The 20,744-nt window shown below is 42.6% G+C and overlaps 1 protein-coding gene across 6 annotated transcripts in view; it reads right to left on the bottom strand.

Annotated features, from left to right (window-relative positions):
• The window catches only part of Hydin (HYDIN axonemal central pair apparatus protein), a 398,809-nt gene that overhangs the window by 53,288 nt on the left and 324,777 nt on the right, over window positions 1–20,744 (bottom strand). For 5 of the 6 annotated variants that reach the window (XR_009225878.1, XM_058575799.1, XM_046435142.2 and 2 more), the window contains 10 exons: window positions 19,769–19,928; window positions 19,491–19,663; window positions 13,499–13,697; window positions 9,634–9,733; window positions 8,200–8,299; window positions 6,419–6,587; window positions 5,681–5,919; window positions 3,165–3,282; window positions 1,704–1,911; window positions 786–1,021 (listed from right to left, as the gene is read on the bottom strand). Coding sequence is in view for 5 of the 6 variants with exons in the window: in XM_058575799.1 (XP_058431782.1) it covers window positions 786–1,021; window positions 1,704–1,911; window positions 3,165–3,282; window positions 5,681–5,919; window positions 6,419–6,587; window positions 8,200–8,299; window positions 9,634–9,733; window positions 13,499–13,697; window positions 19,491–19,663; window positions 19,769–19,928 (1,702 nt within the window). In the remaining variant the exon portion in view is untranslated. The remainder of the gene's footprint in view (window positions 1–785; window positions 1,022–1,703; window positions 1,912–3,164; window positions 3,283–5,680; window positions 5,920–6,418; window positions 6,588–8,199; window positions 8,300–9,633; window positions 9,734–13,498; window positions 13,698–19,490; window positions 19,664–19,768; window positions 19,929–20,744) is intronic. The other variant, XM_058575800.1, reaches the window with a different exon arrangement.

The following is a 20,744-nucleotide window of genomic DNA, read 5'->3' as shown; positions in this document are numbered from 1 at the left end:
AAGTATCCTAGATAAGCGTAGGCAGTATTTGCAGTACATGGGATTGGAAATTAGCAGTGACAGAAACCCCTTGCTGAAGTCCTTTTTCATGCATGCATGATCTTAGTATGCTCCCACTCAGAGAGAGCAGGCAGTTTAGAGTCTAACAGACCCTGAGATGGGCAATTATTTACTTGAACACAGGTAAAGCTGGGCTTTAAGTCTGGCTATGTATTTCCAGGCCCTGGGGCCAGGGAATAATTTAGTTTTTCTGAGCCTCAATTTCCCTAACTAAATAAGGAATAACAACACAAAGTCTGAAAGAGTCACAGTGAAGGTGAAATGAGGCAATAGATGTAAATCATTCAGCACAGTTCCTGTCACATGGTGCTGGGGGACGCGGGCTCAGAAAGGTTTGCCATTTTACCTTCTCCTTAAGGATGGGCACCCTCCAAATCTCCCTGTCCAGGACAACATGCAGTTTGAGGCAGACCTCTCTGAAGCTGGGACTCCTCTTAATGCTTTGTCTATTATCTTAGGCACATAGTGAGTGAGTGATGGATGAATGAGCTGCTCATGAGTAGGGACTGGTTGATCCTAGAGGTGCCAAGTGGACACACACCTTCTGGGACAAAAGTATGGCTTTTGGCCAAGGGGAGGTGACCCTGTGACCTCACAGAACTTCCAGCAGGGCTAAGAGCCAGATAATTCTCATTCAGATACAAAGACTCAGAGCAGAAGCTTCCCAGAGCCTATTCCCGGACCTCTGCCAACCACAGTGGGCCAGGGCCTTTGGAGCCCCTTACCTTATTGGAGATGGGCTTAACTGCGATGTTGACATCACAGGCGATCTTTCCCAGGTTGCTGATCTTGAACCGAGCCTTGGCCTGATGGCCCACCAGGACATTGCAGAAAATGAACTTGTTCTCATCCTCCACAAAGAGTCCCCCAGTCTTTGTGGTCTGCAAGATGTAGTGTAGGTTGGGGCTGGAACAGATCTGGTGCTCTTCAAATATCAAAGCATTGTTGTCCGTCACAAAGGCTGGGGAGGGGAGGAAGAGCGTTAGATGATGCCTGCATGCAGATTCCTGGCTCTCATGCCTAACTTGGATGTTCTGCTTCTGACAAAGGCTAGTTGCAGAGAAGAGGTAGGGAAATTCGTATAAGGAGATAAGTGATGGGGTAAATTCTGTCGTCTTTTTCTCTTTTGGACTGACACATCTTGATCTGCCTTTTTCTGCCAATGGCAAGGAGGGGTGAGACCAAGATCTGGGGTGGACCTAGGAAGAAGGAGGCACTTGGGCCCCCTTCAGTAAGCCTTGAGCAGAAGCAAGAGGAGTTCTCTCTGTGCTTAACCTGAGCTCTTGCTGGGTTGGAATTTTAGCACGTGCAGTTACTGAGCATTGTTCTATGGGCATGTTGCCCTCAGGGAGTGGCCCGAGCAGAATGGCACTTGTGTTCCTGTGGGCCATGTCTCTTGTCACCATGATTCTCAGATAATGATACTCATCTGAAAATCCAGGGCTGGACTCAAGAAGGCAAGAGTTGAAGCATCACGTTCTCTCAGGTATGCACATGCTTGTGAGGCTTTAAGGGAAAGTATGGCTGAAGGTAGTAGAGGAAGCTCCAAGGTCCCAAAGAAAGTGGCCCTGTCTCATCTGCTGGACATCTTAAAGGAATCTGCCTGAAGAGGGAGGGGGGTTGTCCAATAAAAGGGGCAGTACCTGGCATACATGCTTCAGCAAGCAGAGTGTAAGAAATGCCAGCAGGATATTCTCTAGGGTCTCGGTCGGTGATATCGATGGCTATGAACTCCTCACACCTTCCCACGGGGTCAGCCACGCAATCCACCGTGATGACCTGCTGTCCTCCAGGAGGAATGGAGCCGAACCCAGGGTACACGGTGAACATACCATGAGAGAAGCGGGCCTGCTGGACGGGGTGGGAGGGATGAAGGCAGAGGGGTAACGGAGTCTGAGACCTTCCACCAGAGTCACGAGGGGTGAAGGGCCTCATCTCTCCCTACAGGCAATTCTTGGTCCCCATCCCTCTCCTCCTGGAGGAATGGAGGGCCCAGGGGTTCCTCACAGACGAGCTTTCTTAGTACTTCCTTCCCTGCACATTCCTCTGAGCAATCATGACTGAATCAAAGGCTTAATAAAGCAGATCATGTTCCCATCATGTAACACTTATCTGGGTGGGGGTCTCAGAGCAGAGGGGTGCAGGGTGGAGCACTGGTTAAGATTTGAGTCAGATACACCTAGGCCAGAACCTCAGCTGTGCTATGTACTAATCATTTGACCTTGGACAAATGACTTCTTTGGTTTTCAGTTTATTTATCTATGAAATGGGGCAAAATCCCCCAGCTCCAGGGATCACTGTAGGTATAAGCGAAAAGAATATATTTGAAGTAAACAGCATAGCATCTGGCTAGAGTTAGTATTCAAAAAGAGTGGGGGATGTTCATTCAGGAGTTGTCCCTGGATGATCTTGGAGTCCCCAGCCCTCCCCTCTCCCTTCACAGTTCTCAGGATAACTGTAGAATGTGCTGAGACTACTACAGTGGCCTGAGATAAGGAGGGCTGTCTCGGGCAGCTCATCCCTCCTGGAAGAGGATGCCCAGCAATGTGTTAGCTCAGAGATCCAAGTTTCTCCAGGGTAATGACCCAGAGCAGAATGCTTTGGGGGCCCCTCAGCCTGGCAGCTGGGCAGGCTGGCACATGGCACTCCTTTAGTGGGTGCTCTTCACACAGGGTGTCTGTAGGGATGAGGCCCCTGGTATGGAGAAGGGGGACTACCCCGTGATACATGGAGGCTGCTGTTGGCCTGACTTGGTCACTATCTTGAACCTGGGCTGTGTGCTGGGGATCGCCAGAGAAGCTGAGATTCCATCTCACTTCTTTGCAGGGTTCCATTTCTTAAAAACAAATGATTATTGATTAAAATACCCAAGAAGAGTTTGGAGCCAATTTTAGGATACTGGCAAGCCAATGAAGGTTTTAGAGCAAATGAGGATATCCAAACGAAGGCCGTCTCATGGCTGTTTAAGATGAAAGTGAGATTTTAGTACTTCATATTCCTGCCATGGTGGATTCAAATCCTGTTCTCCTAGGCAGGTGTTCTGAGGCAAGAGCTGGTTGACAGGAGGCCTTCCTGGGTTTCTGTGGATGCGGAGGGGCACTCACCTGGCTTGTGATGGTCACATCTTTCTGAATTGAGTCTGAGAACTTGGCTGTTTTGGAAGTGCCAGTCTTGAAGAAGGTCTCACTTTCCCGGGTTCTGGTGTGTCGATTGTGGCCAGCTCTGATGGAGGGGGAAGAGTGCACTCTTAGGTTTGGGGGTGGCATTTGTTAGGTCTTTTCTCTTAGGCATTGCAGGGTGGTGTTTCTTTGCCCAAGAGGGTGGCAGAGTGACACAGGTAGCTTGGTCATCACTGACTAAACTCATAGACAATTTTAAGGAAACGATGTAGTAATCCCACTTATTCATAAGAACACTGGAAATTACTGTAAGAAAAGTGCTAGGATAAATGTCCCCTAAAGGTCCATGTGTTAAAGATCTGGGTCCCAGGGTGGTGCTTTTGGGAGGTATCTAGGTCATTGGAAATGTGCCCTTGAAGGGGATCGTGGGACCCAGGACTCTTTCTCTTCCTCTCTCTCTTGCTTCCTGACCACAGGGGCAGCGGTTTTGTTCTATCATATGCACTGGCCATGAAATATTACCTCAGGGCCAAAGCCACAGGGCCAAATGATCCTATGGGAACCTACAAACCTGTGAGTCAAAAGGAACTTTTTCTTTTAATAATTTTATCATCTAAGGTACTTTGTCATAGTGACGGAGAGCTAATAAAAAATGAATAATTTTTAAAAATGCTTGAATTCACTGAAAAGCAGTATGTGGGAAATTATTGGTACACATCAAATATTTTACCTGATCTCATTAAAAATATAATTTTAAAATGAAGAGACATATATAAAGAACTCAAAAAACTTGACACACAAAAAAGTAAATAACCCAATCGATACATGGGCTAAGGAACTGAACAGACACTTCACAGAAGAAGAGATACAGGCGATATTAATATATGAAAAAATGTTCAACATCTCTAGCAATTAGAGAAAAGCAAATCAATACTACACTGAGATTCCATCTCACTTCAGTCAGAATGGCAATTATCAAGAATATAAGCAATAATAAATGTTGGTGAGGATATGGGGAAAAGGCACACTCATACATTGTTGGTGGGACTGCAAATTGGTGCAACCACTCTGGAAAGCAGTATGAAGATTTCTCAGAAAACTTAGAATGGAACAACCATTTGACCCAGTTATGCTACTCCTTAGTTTATATCCAAAGGACTTAAAATCAACATACTACAGTGACACAGCCACATCAATATTTATAGCAGCTCAATTCACAATAGCTAAACTGTGGAGCCAACCTAGGTGCCCTTCAATAGATAAACAGATATAGAAAATGTGGTATATATACCCAAAGGAATATTATTCAGCCTTAAAGAATGAAATTATGGCATTTGCTGGTAAATGAATAGAGCTAGAGAATATTATGCTAAGTGAAATAAGCCAATACCAAAGAATCAAAAGTCCAGTGTTTTCTCTGATATCTGAATGCTAATTCACAATAAGGGGGGCATATAGGGAAGACTAGAGGTACTTTGGATTAGATAGAGGAGAGTTAAGGGAGGGGAGGGGTATGAGGGTAGAAAGGATAGTAGAATGAATAAGACATTATTACCCTATGTGCATATGTGATTACATGACCAGTGTACACTAGAAGAATGAGAAGTTATACTCCATTTAAGTATGATGTGTCAAAATGCATTCTATTGTCACGTATAACTAATTAGAACAAAAAAACGAAGGGACAAATAGATTAAGTTTTGTCTCTTTTCTTCACATTTCAATGTCTGTAAGGTTGAGTATAACTAAAAGCTTTGAAATGCTCCCCCCATTATGAAGCACAGTTACAATTTCTTTTGATACAGCTTGCTTATAGTAGGCCCTGGATATCCTACAGAATGATAAGACAATAACTTACTAGTAAGTCTTTCAGCACACCAGAAACACCAGGACAACAAATCCCACATGGGATACTGTTACAGTTTGGATGTGAGGTGTCCCCCAAGAGCTCACATGTGAGACAGGTTCAGAGGAGAAATGATTGGGTTGTAAGAATCTTAACCCAATCATTGATTTAATTCCTTGATGGGGATTAACTGAGTGGTAACTGAAGTGGTGGAGTGTGGCTGGAGGAGGTGGGAATTGGGGCATGGCTTGGGTATATATTTGTATCTGGCAAGTGGAGTCTCTCTCTGCTTTCTGATCGTCATGTGAGCAGCTTCTGTCTGTCACACTCCTCTATCATGATGTTCTGCCTCACTTTGAGCCTCAAGGAATGGAGCCTAGTGTCTGTGGATTGAGACCTCTGAAACAGTGAGCCCTCAAATAAACCTTTCTTCCTCTATAATCGTTCTGGTTGGGTCCTTTAGTCACAGCAGAGAAGAAGCTAAAAACAGATACTTCATATTTATTAAACTAAAATTTATCCAATATTTGACAGTAGTTGGAACATGTAAGAAATTTGGCATTGGGTGGTTTCAGGTAAGATACGTGATAGCACTTTGTAAAATACAAAGCACTCTCTACCAGAATGGCTGCAGTTTAGTGGACACTTGTCTTACACTTTCTTTTGGTGCATGTGGCTCTCCCGTGTCAGCCTGTAGAGGGCGAACTTGAAGTCGATAATGCCTTGGTTTTCTATGGTGAAGGTGGTGCTCCTGCGAGTGCCACAGATCAAAGCCCCAAAGTTGATGATGGAGGAGGGGCTGATGTTGAATTTGGAATGCACTGCATTCACAGAACATTTAATTGGGATGCTGGCAATGATCTCACTTCCTTCTGCAAGATTGGGCTCAATAATCTGCAAAGGGAAGGAGGGTTGGGAAGAGATCAGCCAGTTGCATAGCTACAGAACCCCCTATGTTGTCTTCTTCATTCCTCAATCTTGGCATTTCACTCTGTAATACTGTGTCGACAGTAATATCAGCAGACACTAGCATAGAGCCTGCCGTGTGTCAGCCAGAGATCGACAGGGAGCAACTGTGCCTCCTATGTTCAATTCCTCACTCTTGTGCTTGAGGACAGAATGCAGCTTCCTTGACTCTGATGCTCCCCTAAGACCTGGGGACCCATTTTCTCTCGTTCTATTTATGATGACTTTGTACATCTCCTGGCTGCCCCCTGCCCCCTGCCCCCTGCCTGCTGTTTGGAACCAAACTTTGTTGCATCCCACCTGGTTGCCACCCAGACCACTCTCCCTTTGCCTCTGGGGCATCGATTACACCATCCATGGACCCATGTTTGCAGCGAGACACCTACCATCTTGCCACTGAGCAGCCCGTCGCTTTAAGCCCTCTCACCTGACAGCGCAGAATGGGCTGGTGCTCGACCTTCACTTCCTTTCTGGCCCTAAAGAACACCTGGACGTTTGTGGGCTTTTCTGTTGCAGTCAGTGAGCCCTTTTTGGGTAGGACTGTGATCAAGGAACTCATATTTATGGCTGAAATCCCCAAGGAGTCCACGGAAAAGCTGGAAGACAGAACAAAGAGTTAGTTTAAGTCATTACCCAGGGAACTGAAGATACTAGAGAGGAGAATCTAGACTGTTAAGGACCCTACCATGTCTCTGGCCCTGTTTAACTGCTATGTCAGGAATGTCAACTGTGCTTTGTGCAGTAGATTACAGGATCAACTGGACCAGGGATTGATGCATGAGGCAGAGTGCTATCCTCTCTCCCATGGTCAAGAGGTGCCCTTGCAGGGCATCTATGTTCAATAGGTACGCTTGCTACCAAAAAATATCAGCTAAATTAACTCTTCTCTTCTCCTTCCTGTCTCCCTCTCTTTCTCTGTCTTTGTCTCTGTTCCTCTCTCTCTGAGACTGGATGCGGTACACACAGAGGGAAACCAGGAGTCCTAAGGGGAGAAGTCAGGGGCAGAAGTCATGCAACAGAGGAATAGTGAAGTCCCTGGCCCAATGGGATAAGGTAAGAACCAGAGAGAGGAGCTGACTCAGGACAGTGGTGCAGAGTCTGGACAGACACAGGAACTTAGGTGGAAGTGGGACGCCTAGAGTTGCTGTGGGGGTCTGACTGTCACTCCATGCTTCAGGAGACCAGCTGGCTCAACTGCTACATGCATTGTGCCTCTGCTTTCTATTCCTTGCATATTCAACAAACCCTGCTCATCTTTCCAATCAAAGGGTGACTCTATTACATGCAATATAAAAAAGCAGAGCTAGGGGCTGGGGTTGTGGCTCAGTGGCAGAGCTCTCGCCTGGCATGCACAAGGCACTGGGTTCGATCCTCAGCACCACATGAATGTAAAATGGGGATATTGTGTCCACCTAAAACTTGAGAATAAATATAAAAAAAAGCAGAGATAAAGTCCCAAACATGATCTAATCTGGAACTCATAACCAGGCAAGAGTCATCCTTCACTAATTCCAAAGTGACAAAGGCTTTCCTCTAGGTTGGTTTGGCTTTGATTTATACTCATTGAATCCAATTTGCAGTTTCATTGCTTCTGATGGACGGTGCATTGGGGTTGGACCTCTCTACTTTTAGTGTTATTTTAGTTGAAAAGAAATGATTGTAATGATCACCAACATGCTGAATTGCTCCCATCTCTGCAAGATGAAGTCCCTTTGTCAGATGTGAATTCCCCTGGGAGAAGGATAACTTTCCATAGCCATTGCCTGGGCTGCAGTCTGGCACTGCCAAGGAGGATGGCGTGACCTGCCTGAGCAACCTCTTTCCTCTCCTCTACCCCAAGCCACCCTTTCTTCTCTGAAGAACCTCCCCCTGTCAATCTCAGGGGATGAAGCCAGGCTCTAGTCTCCACCCTCAGGACTCCTCCTGCCCAGACCTCCCTCTCCCATTCTCTTCCTCCCTCCATCCCAGACCCCTGTGGATCCAGGTGAACTCAGAGGCCCTGAAGGTCTCTGTTAAATGGCAGAGTTAAGAACAGTGTAAAAGTCTCTGCTCTCAGTGGTTGGAATTCCATTCATTTGAAACCAGAGGAGGCAAAAAGCAGAGAAGGTTCTTCTAATTTCCTTGATTCACTTAAAAAAAATCTCCTAGACAACACCCTTCTTGCCATGCGGGCACATGGATGGCCACACCTAATATGGCTCAGGTTACCTGAACATGATCTCATATTTCCCTCGGTTCTTCAGTTGAAGGGGCTGCTTTGTTTCCTCCATGACCCTCACAGTCCCAAAGTCGAGGCCTCCTTCAGCACCTGTAGAGGCAGGGACCCGGGTGAGCGGGCATGGGAGCCAGAGCAGAGGAACTTCCTGCTGAAGTTCACATGGAAAACTATAGTGACGAGTCTTGGCAAATAAGCAACAGCTACTGTTCTCGCCCTCAGTTCATTTGGGCCCCTCCTTCTGTTTTCCACCCCAATTCACTGTCTTTTCTTGTCTACCATTAGTTAAAACTTACAGTATTTTAAAAATTTTGTGCAATTTACAGAGTTGTGATATACATTTGTGTTGTTTTACTTAGCATTACATCATAAGCATTTTCCCAAATTAGTAAAACTCCTCAGGTGTGATCTTAGAGGGAGCATGAAAACTTCTCTGTCATGGCTGCTTAGTAATTAACAATCTTAGTCCTACAGTAACATCATTCTATTATTCACAGGCATTTAGATCCTCTGAAACTTTTCATGATTATAAATAATGCTGCAGGAAAGATCTTGGCACACAGGACTAATGACAACTAGGTAAGATGTAGTTCCGGTATTCTATCATATTCTCTGAATCTTGATAAGAGACCTATCAGGGAAAGGAGGGACAACAGAGAATTGCATGCTCGGGAGAGACATAACTCAGGCATTAGGACAGCATGGCGGGCAGAACAATACTCCTTTCCCTTAAGATATGCATCTTGATCCCTAGAATCTGGGAACATGCTACGTTCCATGGTAAAGGGGATAAGGTGGCAGATAGAATTAAGGCCACTGTCTTTAGAACATGGAGATTAACATGATGGCTCAATGTAATCACAAAGGTCCTTAAAAGTGGAAGAGGACTGCAGAAGTGGGGGAACAAGAGAGGTGGCAGCCTGAGAAGGACATTGCTGGGTTTGAAGATTTAAGAAGGGGACAGGAGCTGAGGAATGTGGGCAGCCTCTGGAACCTGCAAAAGCTGAGGAAGTGGATTCTCTCTAGAGCTTCCAGGAGCACAGCTCTGCGGACACCTTGATGACAACTTACTGAGACCCATTTTGAACTTCTGACTTCAGAACTGTAAGATAATTAATTTGTGTTGCCTTAAACCAGGAGTTTGTGTCAATCTGTTGCGGCAGTGATAGAAAACTAATGCTCAGAAAAGAGGTCTGCAAATTTCACCTTTTTGATTACCCCTTGCTAATCATAAGTTGGAGAAATTAGAATTTGTACTAATATTACTAACATTCCTCAGGACACACATTACCAATTGCCCAAACTGTCCTCTCCTTCACCAACGACCACCATGTTACTGACAACACATCAGCTTTCCTCTATGCGGGACTACACCACATAGAAAGAGACAACTTCCAGACACCTTTTTCTCGAAGGGCTCAACAGACCTTTGGGGAAGGTGATGTCCAAGGCAATGTCATATGCTTCTGCAAAAACCAGGATGTTTTCAATCTGAACAACACCAACAAGATTTTCTGCATCTAAAACCTGTCAGATAAGAGACATTTTTCAGTAAAAGCAAAACCCACAAGGTGCTGGCAGTCTGAAATATGAACCATGCAAGTGAGAATCCTGAAGGGGAGATAGATGGGCGGGAATGTTTTTGAGATGTATCTAGCTAGAGATCTTTCATTATCCTTAGGCATTTGGTAGATTGCTCTTCAAAACACCCTCTGGGCTATGTTGGGATGGGATTTAAACCCTTTTGTGAGGTTTAACTAACTGGATTATCATTGCTACATACTGACGTTTGGGCTGAGTAGACATTGCAGGAAGGTGTTTTCTGGAACTTTTAAATCAAATAAACCAGAAGAGCATCTCCCAACATTTGCTATGGAAAACCTTTATATTCTGTCTTCCTGTCACTTAGAAATCTGAATTATGCTGGGCACAGTGGTGCATGCATGTAATCCCAGCAGTTTGGAGGGTGAGGCAGGAGGATCACAAGTTCAAATCTAGCCTCAGCCTCAGCAACTTAGTGAGGCCCTGTCTCAAAATAAAATATAAAAAATGGACTAGGGATGTAGCTCAATGGTTAAATGCCCCTGGATTCATTCAATTCCTGGTACCAAAAAAAAAAAAAAAAAAAAAGAACTATTCTGCTTTCAAAATATGGAAAAGTGCTAGATTTTTGTAGCAAATAAGAGTGTTTGATGTTTCTCTATTGGAAACTTCAAGTGTTTTATTTATGTGAACATGGTCACCAATACACCCACAGGCTCCAGTTGCTCACTGACCCTGCGGTTGCCTTACCTGTTGGGATCCCTCTCCCACTGTCCTGAGGAGCCTCTGAGCTGTGGCAGGCTGTCGGCTCCACCTGCCGCTGACCCCAGAGACTAACCAGGAGGTGAACAAGGGTCTGGCTGCCAGAAGAAGAGCTGCTGGGTGGTGGGCACAGAGCTCCCCCATCTGCGTGGAGACCACCTGCTCCCTGCGGAGGCCTCCAATTGGAAAACTAAGTGGCTAGCTTTCCATCATGTGTGCTTTTGGTGCTAAGGGGAAGTCAGTGGCTGTCACCAAACTCAGGTTTTAATTCAGAATTTCCGTCTTTTTCAACACACATTTGTCGACATTCCACAGAGCAAATTGGATTGCCCTGAGTTTTGCTTTCTTCCTTTCACTGCTCGCCCTCTGATGGAGCTGTGAGGAGGACAGCGGACGAGGTGCCCTCAGACCTGCCGACTGTAGATATCCAGTGCCCTGAGCATTCTGTTTGCTTTGCTCCTCCACAGGGGAGGTAAGATTAAATTTTTCAATTGAGAACAATAGGAAGGACAATTTAAGAGATATACAAATGAGTAAAGCCAGTCTGCTGGAATATTTTCCAAAGGGATGAGAAAGTAAGGCATTTCCTCCTCTAGAAGTTGTAGAAGTGTAATCTGAGGAAGAGAAGCCATAGTCCACCTTGCGGGGTGTCAAGGAGACCCACTCTGCCTTTCCCTGGGCTGGAATTCAGCTACTGTCTGGCTGGGATACTACAGGGATGGACACAACAGTCCAAGGACTTTTCACTGCTGTCTCCTGCACCCGCTGATCATGGGAATCCCTGGACTCCCCATGACCCAGCAATTACAGGATAAAGCTGGCACAGCCAGGGGACTCTAGGTTCCTACACTGGCCATGTGGCCTGCCAGAGACCTGCTAAAAATGTTGAAAACCACTGCTGGGCCTTATATATTTCTGTGGACTGAATGAAATCTCTCAATGCCTGTTCTCAGTGATCTGAAAGACTATCACAGGAAAGGGTTAGGAGAGTAAGAGTAGATCCACTGACTGGCCCCCAAAAGGTAGAAAGAGAATTAATGTAAGTTATATAGAGAAACTGGAGCTCAACTTAAAGAAGAATTAGCACATCTATTTAAAGGGAGACCAGGCAGTTGGAATGGCAGGAGGTTTTCCATCCCTGGAGGTATTCATAGAGAAGTGACCCCTTGAAAGCTGCAGAATAAACTTAGCATTAAAAGTCAATGACACTCATTCATTCATTCTCCCAGGCCTGTGTGAGACACTGATGAAGGAGGACTTCCTCAAAGATATGTCTACTTCTTAATCCTGGGACTTGTGAACATGACCTTAAAGGGGAGGTCTTTGCACATGCAATTAAGTCAAAGAACTCAAGATGAGGTTCACAGCTGAATTATCTAGGCCTTAAATTCAGTAACAGTGCCCCTTGGTATCCATAGAAGATTAGTATCAGGACCACTCTCCACCTCTCCTGGATGACGAAATCTATGAATGTTCATGTCCCTTATATAAAAGGCTGAAGTATTTGCATAAAGCCTAAAAATTCTCCCATATACTTTAAATCATCTGAAATTACTGATAATACCTAATATGGTATAAATGCAGTATAAATAGTTGTTATACTACAGTGCTGAGGGAATAATGACCAAAAAAAGGTTTGTCTGTGTTCAGTACATACGCAAATTTATCTCCCAATTTTTCCACACATGGTTGGTTGAATCCAAGGATGCAGAACCCACGGATACAGAGGGTTATAAGAGGGAATAGGAGCAGACAGACAGGAGAAGGCCCTGTGAAGTGGGGGCAAGATTAGAGCCACACAGTCACAGCTGAGAAGCACCAGCAGACACCAGAGGCCAGAGGGGTGAGGAAGGATTCTTCACTAGACCCTTCAGTGGGAGGGAGCACCACCGTGCCCAAGTCTTCATTTCCGATTTCCAGTCTCCAGAACTGTGAGAGAGTAGGGTCTGTTCTTTCAAGCCACTCAGTTTGCAGCAAAATGTTACAGGAGCCTTTGAAAATCAATATAGATGGCGGATAAGGCAGGGGAGATTCTGCCGTGATGGAGTTCATATAGGAAAACAGAGAAAGAAATGGAATGATGTCAGAAAGGGACAGTTCTCTGAAGGACAGAAGATGGTGAGTGACCATCCATGCTGGGGATTCCCTCGGGGTGGGGGGGGGGATGATTAGGGAAGCCCAGTTGAAGCAGCATGTTCAATACAGAGCAGGTGTCAACTTCCAGCAGAGCACAGGGACAGAGTCCCAGCAAGGGGCCAAGAAGGCAGGGTCTGAGGCAGGAAAAAACTCAGACAGCAAGATGGGAGCCAATGAGCAAGGGCAAGGGTGGAGCAAGGTATCGCCCAAGTCAGGGAGGGTCTCGGGAGCAGGGAAGGACACGGGGCTTTATTTTACTACAGTGGGAAGGCAGCGAGGTGCTTTAGGAAGGCAGGGGCAGGTAACCAGATTTAAAGGACATTGTAAAGATACCTCTGGGCACTTTAGAATTCTAAGACAGAGATAAGTTAGGAAGCCTCTGCTGTAGTCTAGGTGAGAGATCCCATAAGTGGCCTGGATGAGGGTGGTGGCAGCAGTGTAGACAGAGAAGTGAGTGGGGAGAAGATACACTGAGGGGCAAAGTCTGGGTTAGAGGGGAGCCTGTCAAGAGAAATGGGGATTAAGGATGATTCCCAGGTATTTACTAAAATAGGAATCTGACAAGTGACTCGGCTTGAGGTTTGGAATCAGGTATCTAATGCTTACCTAGGAATAGTAACTCCATTCACTCATTCATTCCACATTGATTGAGTACTCTGCTCTTGGTAGTAAGAAATCAGCTCTGAGAAATACTGCATTTTTGGAGCTTGTAGTTGTGTGCAGAGCAAGATATTGTGGGCTGGGGATACAAGTCAAGGATCAAATGGGAGCATGCAATAGGAAGACCCGACTTTTGTGCACCCAATGTGCGCATATTTTGGTACATGAGCACACGGTGGTGTGACGCCTCACCTCCAACCGAATGGCCTTCTTGAGGTTGATGGGTTTGGAGGGCTGGAAGTGTATGTTCAGGCTGTACTTCCCCTTGGGCGGGATGGTGCCCTGCATCATGGACATGGAGAAGTCTTCGCCCAGGTGCTCCAGGCTGGTAACCCGCCAGGCCACAGTCAGGGGCGTGACATTGTGGAGGAGAACTATCTTGGATTCTTTTCTGCAGAGACCAAAAGGAATGTCAATTTTAACCGAATTTTTAAAAATCAAAGTTTCTCTTTTTTTGTGTGTGGGTGTTTAAAAATTGTCCATAACCCCTATTTCCTGCTTGTTTTACTTAGGTCTCTTAGCTTATGGGGCTGGGCTAATCTGCATGGTTTTAAATTTTTTCCTCACATATAAATCAGCCCAAATTATCCCAAGTCAAAACTCACAGAGAACGCTGTATGAACTGCTCTCTCCCCTTCACCCAGATCCACCAGTTTTCATTTATGCTCTTTCATTCACATTCTCACTTGCATATCCATATTATTTTTGTCAGAACCCTTTGAAATTAAATTGCAGATAAATGTGCTCCTTTACCTTTGTACATTTTGGTATATGTTTCCTAAGGACAAGAACACTTATTAAACCAAGAGGATCTGACACTGATATAACGTGGTTACTTAATCCACAGTCTAGATTCAAATTTCATCCTAATAATTTTAATCCTAATACTCAAGTTTAATTCTAATAATTTTTTAAAGCTGTTTATATTTTTCCCAGTCAAGGATTCAATCCAGGATCAGGTATTGCATTTACTTGTCACATCTCCTTAGATTCCTTTAATTTGGAAAATTTCTTTTGCCTTTCTTTGTGTTTTTTGACATGGACATTTTGAAGAGCAAAGAGCCAGTTAATTTGTAGATTGATATTCTCTCTCTCTCTCTCTCTCTCTTTGGAACCAGGGATTGAACCCTGGGGTGATTCACCACTGAGCGACATCCCTAAGCCCTTTTCATTTTTCATTTTGAGACAGGGTCTCACTAAGTTGCTGAGGCTGGCCTCAAACTTGCATTTTCCCCTGCCTCAGCCTCCTGAGTCTCTAGGGTTACAGGCATGTGCCACCTCAACTGGACCTTGTAGGCTGTTTCTTAATTTGAGTTTGTCTGATGCTTCTTCATGTTTGGATCTAAGATACTAATTTTTGGCAGTACTGTAAAGTTGCTAATGTGTGTCCTCAGGGCATCTTATCAGGAGTCCCACGATGTCAATTTGTCCCAATATTAGTGATGTTAGTTTTGATGACTTGGTTAAGATAATGCCCACCAGATTTCTCCATTGTCAATTTATTATTTTTTTCCTTTATAAGTAATAGGTAGTTTGTGGGGAGACACTTTGAGACTATGCAAACATCCTATTCCTGGTCAAAGGTCCACCCACTAGTTTTAGCATTCATTGATCATTATCTAATTTGAGCAATCTTCCCATGTTTATTAGTTGGTGTTCTGCTGTCAAGAAGAACATCCCATTCTCTGTATTTATTTACTAATCTACTTATTTATAGCAGTAGCTTCATGATTATTATTTGATATGCTATATTCCATTACCATCATTATTTGTCTTGACAATCAAATTGTCTCATAGTTAGCTGGTTGGAGTCCCTTTGAGTTAGCTCCTCTGCCCTTCTGCTGTATCTCTATGATTTGTTAAGTGCTTCGTTACTTTCTGGTGCAAAAAAAGTCTCCACTCATCTGGTGCTTCTTGTGCTTTCCCTGCCCTAGCCTTGAAGACATCTTTTCCCTTGGAGTCCCTATTTGGGGGAGAGAATGATACTAGAAACCAGATCTGGATGTTAGTGTGCCCCTTGCTACTGGTTTTCATTGCTTCCAGGCCCTTCCACTGACAGAGGTAGGAAGTGTGTGCGTCTGTGTATTAAAAATCATGACTTCATAGTGAGAACTTCAATTCTAAATTAATATCACAAGACACATTTTAATCTCCCTTTCTCTATTTGTAGCTCCTCCTGATTATAATTTAAATATATTGTGGTCAGAAAACATATAAGACTTTGATCAATTGAAATTTAATGAGATATGTTTTATGGCTCAGTACTCTATTGCATATGGTGTAGGTATGCTTGAAACAAACATTGTAGTTGATGGGTGTAGTGTTACCTAAATTTTAATTAGATCAAGGTAATTAATAGTGTTATTTAGATATTTTTTTCTGTGCTGATCTTTTGACTAGTTTTTCCTCTTTCATAAAAGGGTATTTATGTTTCCAATCATGATTATGGATTTATCTAATTGTCCCCTTAGTTCTACTGGGTTTTGCTTCAAGTATTTTGAAGCTCTGTTCTTAGGTACACATACTTCTTTTTAATATATTTGTTTTAGTTGTAGATGGACATAATACCTCTATTTTATTTATTTATTTTCATGTGGTGCTGAGGATCAAATCCAGTGCCTAGCTTCACATGTGCTAGGCAAGTGCTCTACAACCCCAGCCCCATACATATACATTCTTGATAATTGTGTCTTCCTTATGAAATTTTCCTTTTACCATTGTTAAATGTATCTCCTGCTTTTTCTTTTTTTTGGTACCAGGGATTAAACTCAGGGGCACTCGACCACTGAGCCACATCCCTAGCCCTATTTTGTATTTTATTTAGACACAGGGTCTCACTGAGTTGCTTAGTGCCTCAGCATTGCTGAGGCTGGCTTTGAACTCGCTATCCCTGTTTATCAGTGGCAACATTTCTCAATGTCTCAAAAATGTTCTAGCATTTTCTTTTGTCCCTTTGTCTTTCATTTCTTTCTTTTTGCCTGTATTTTTTGTTTCATTTCTTTGGTTTAATATAATATTTTAATTGACTTTAAGGTACACAGCTGGGGTGGATGAATCTGGTTTCTGACCCATTTCTTTCTTGGGGAGATGATCCTGGGATAAGAAAGAAGATAGTTGACCAGCTCTAATCTCCTTGTAAAAGTGATGTTAGCTGGATCCCATGGTAAATAGGCCAGTAACATTTCCTAGGAAAATAATCCCTAGATTTGGAATGTTAGCAGATGTTCCTGCTTTAGGATTGCTCATGTAGATAAATTTGGAATCTGTATTTATGGAAATGGACTCCCTGGATGATATCACATAAGCTAGGTGACCACCTAGCACTATTACATGTTTTATAATCAGTTATCCCTGCTGAGAGAAGTTATTCAAAAACCTCACTTAGAGTCTGAGTTGTTAATTTGGGCCAGAAAGAACATGGCTGATGTGGAAAGGAAAGACCTGGGGAGTGATAAGAGAGGTCCCCGACATCCTTATTCTTCACTGGTGCCTTTGGATTGCTTGAATCCTTGATATTGCTAGAAAAGCTTGATAACCAGATAAGATCTCTTATTTCTGTGGGTCTGATTTATTAATCCAATCCTTTGTGTAACCTAAACTGCTTTGCATTATTTTTTACTGGTTGCTCTTATGATTATCATATATATATATATATATATTAATATATATAAATGTATATATTATTTATATATAAATACATATATATTTTCTTAATCTTCAGAGTTTACTGGAATTAATATTGTACATTTTAATATGAAATGAAGATCCCTTCAATAGTATAAATTTCTTTAATCTCCACCACACATTTTAATGTGGTATTATTGATGCACATCTATATCTACATACATGTTTTTATCTACGTGCTTTTTAAGTCTGACAACATAGTATTAATATTTTTGTTTTAGTCATTAAATTGCCTTTTAATTAAATCAAGGAAAGTTAAACATTTTATTTTTAGCCATATATTTAAAATTTTCAGTATTCTTCATTACTTCCTTTAGCTCTAAGTTTCTATCTGATGTCATTTTTCTTCCAACTTGAAAAACTTCCTTTAGAGCTTCTTGTAATACAGAAATGGTGGCAATAAATGATCTCAATTTTATTTACCCAGAAATGTATTTACTTTTCATTTCTGAAGGATACTCTTGTTCTAGATTTTTGGTTTGATAATATTTTCTTTTTAAAATAACATTTTTAAAAAATGCTATTCCATTGTCTTCCAGCTTCTATTGTTAAAATGAGAAGACAGTCATAATGTATCTTATTTTCCCCTGGCTGCTTTTAAGATCTTATCTTTATCTCTGATCTTAAGTAGCTGTTCTATACTTTGCCACAGTTTGGTTTTATTTCCTGGTTATTAATCTATCATGTAAAGTAGATGGAGTTGATATTATTAATCCCAAGTGACCTATAAAGAAACTGAAGCTTAGGTTAGTTGATGGCTCCAAAGTGACAGATTTAGAGGCAAGACTTGGCTATAACTGTATTTACCCATCTTAAGGTTGGCTAAGTTTCTTAGAACTGTTAGGTTTATGCTTTTTCACAAAAAATATGAGGAAGACTCATACAGTTTTCTTTTTTTCTGCCTCATTATCTATTTCTTTTCCTTCTGAGATTCCAATTACAAAAATTCAGATTGCTTGACATTGTCTCATCATTTACTAGGATCCTGGTCATGTTTTCTATTTTTCTCTCTATCTTTAATTGAATAATTATATCAAATCTGTTTTCAGATTTATCAATTCTTTCTTCTGCTGTACCATTAGCTGATTAGCTCATTCTGTGCACTTTTCAGTTCACACATTGTACTTTTCAAATCTGAAATAGTCACTGTGTGCTTTTTAACAATAGTTTCCATTCCTCTGATGAGATTCTCAATCTATTTATTCATCTTGAGCCCATGTTTCACTGTGACCTTGAACATATTTATAATAATTGATTTAATGTCATTGTGTCTGCTAACTACAAAATTTTGGTCATCTTTGAGGACCTGAATCAAAGGACTGAATCAAAGCCAAGCATTTCTGATTTTATCCAGAAAAGGCAGCCTTCTCTTTCCTCATTCCTCTTTGAAGATAGGGCCCTATCTTGACCGTCTGTCCTACCTGCTTGCCTTTCTCTTGAAGCTTCACTCTCAGCAGCCATGCACTCCTGCTAAAGGTAAAATTTAATGCTGCAAAAGGGCAATATGATTTAAAAGGGCAGGGGCTTTGCAATGTGAAAAACTAAAACCACTGACAGTGGAGTTCCAGGTGGGATGCTGCACTAGGCTCTTTAGGTGGCTGGCAAAAAACTTTATCCATGGACTCAGGGTTGCCATAATTAAGATTGTTATTGGTTTCTGAATATGACCTAATAATCATCCTTTTAAAGAGGGAGACACTAAAGTAGTTGGATGCAATGACCTGATAATATGTCATATTACTAAAGTGTGTTCAATAATAGAATTTGATATTATTAATCTAACATGACCTATGAAGAAATTGAAGCTTAGAGAAATTAATTGATGGCCTCACAATCACAGCTATACTGCCAATCTTGGACCATAGTCAGAGTTGCCTTTAATATGGATTTCTCCATGAGGGTCAGAAAAGTAGTTCTTGTTGCTTCAGTTCTTATTTAGTTCAATAGTCAGTATTTATTAGGCAGATGAAGTATTTAATCAGGAATACTTCACTAGTATTCGTTGGTCTTCACCAAGGAATGCAGCATATACATGACAATATTATCTTTCCTAGGAATAAACATTCTTTACTTAGAATAATACAATCCCAGTGAATGAACATGTAAGTTCTGATTTGGCCTAGAGTTCTTTGTTTGAGCCCTAACTTCTTGAGCAGATTCTTAACATTTAGGTAATGGACCACTTTGAGAAGGTGGGAAAAAGCTAGTCATTCTGAGAAAAATGAAAATATTTATATACTTTGTTAGTTGATCTTAAGGGAGTCCAGTTCATCTTAGGGGGGATTCTGTTGAAATCTATCCACTGAACCCAAGCTACTCTGTGACCTAAATAGGGCTTCTAGGCATCCTGGTTTGCACAGGACTAAGGAGTTTCCCAGGATACAGGACTTTCATTGCTGAAGCTGGGAAAGTCCAGAGCAAATTAGGATGAGTTGGCCACTCTAGAACCAAATGTTTTAAAAATTCCATTCCAGTCCTGGGCATCATTTAGAACTCTGACCTGTGGAGCAAGAGCCGGTCAAAATGTATTTGTTTGGGCTCTAGCTCGAGTTCTGGACGGATCCCCTGGCAGGTTAATTTGAAGATAGCTGGCTCTGGGTTCTCCTTGATGCAGCAGACAATGCTGTCTTCAATGACGCCAACTGTAGTAGGGTAAGCCCACACGGTTAGCATCTGATGGAAGAATCAAAAGAAAGGTCGTTTATATAGAGGATGCCAAGGCCTCAAATTTCCCAAGAAACCCTGGCCATGTTGGACTTTTTTTCCAGGCAATTCTACCTGTTTCTCATTGGGTTTCAGAGTCATGTTGACAGGCTCCAGAAAGTAGGTACTTGCTTTGATATCATTCTGAAAACAGAAGAATGCCTCCACCACCATTGGGGAACTGTTCAGGATGGTCAGCGTCTCCATGTTGCCTGGGAACAAGGATGACTTGTACCTGGAGACAAACAGGAATGGGGATGAGTTTGTGAGGATGGAAGGAGAATTCAGGTGGCAAAGGAACCTCTGTAGTGCAACACCATTCAAAAGGACAAGGCAGTGGGATGGTGGCTAAGAACATAGGATCTATTGTGCACACTTGTTTCAAGAACACTATACTGTCACTGGGTGCCCCCTAAGCCTTGGAATCCTGATCTCTGAGAGGGATGATAATGCCTCTTAAGATTGCTGAATATTAAGTGAGATCATATACCTTAAGCTTTTAGGAGAGCTGGAGATATCAAATGCCCAATGAAGAGTTATTATTATTGCAAAGAATTCTGAGAAATATGCAGATCTGCCCTTCCATGTGCTTATATCCCCAGGAGAGATTATCTTTTGAGTCACTTGCTATTTCACTTCTGTCTTGGAGGTGACCTCATTTACCTCTTGGCATGGATTCATCTGATCTTGTTCACTGTTACTAGGCTGTTTCTGTTTCTTAGTGCTTAAGGAGAGATCCAAAGAGTTGAATGCCATGGCCACTGGAAGATGCTATGCTAATGGTAAGTAGCAGAAAAGGAACCATAAGAGAAGGTTCAAGGAGTAAACATGTACATCATCAGACCAGAGCATAGACCAGGAAAACAAAAACAGCTATAAAAATCTTTGGGCAGGCTATCATGGAGGACAGCTGGAGAGAATGACAGAAACCGAATCAATGTCAGAGAGACAGAGAACTTTGTGTGTGAATAACTGCAAAAGGGCCTGTGGCCTACATCTGACTGATCATCACTGCTACCCAGCACTGTGCTAACAGGTTTCATATGCATTA

Source organism: Marmota monax, unplaced genomic scaffold (assembly GCF_021218885.2).
Source record: "Marmota monax isolate L192 unplaced genomic scaffold, Marmota_monax_Labrador192_F-V1.1 WCK01_AAM20220418_F8-fsc00024, whole genome shotgun sequence".
Classification (NCBI taxonomy): Eukaryota; Metazoa; Chordata; class Mammalia; order Rodentia; family Sciuridae; genus Marmota; species Marmota monax.
The sequence above is the reverse complement of the archived record's forward strand: the minus strand, read 5'-3'. Positions and strand labels throughout refer to the sequence as shown.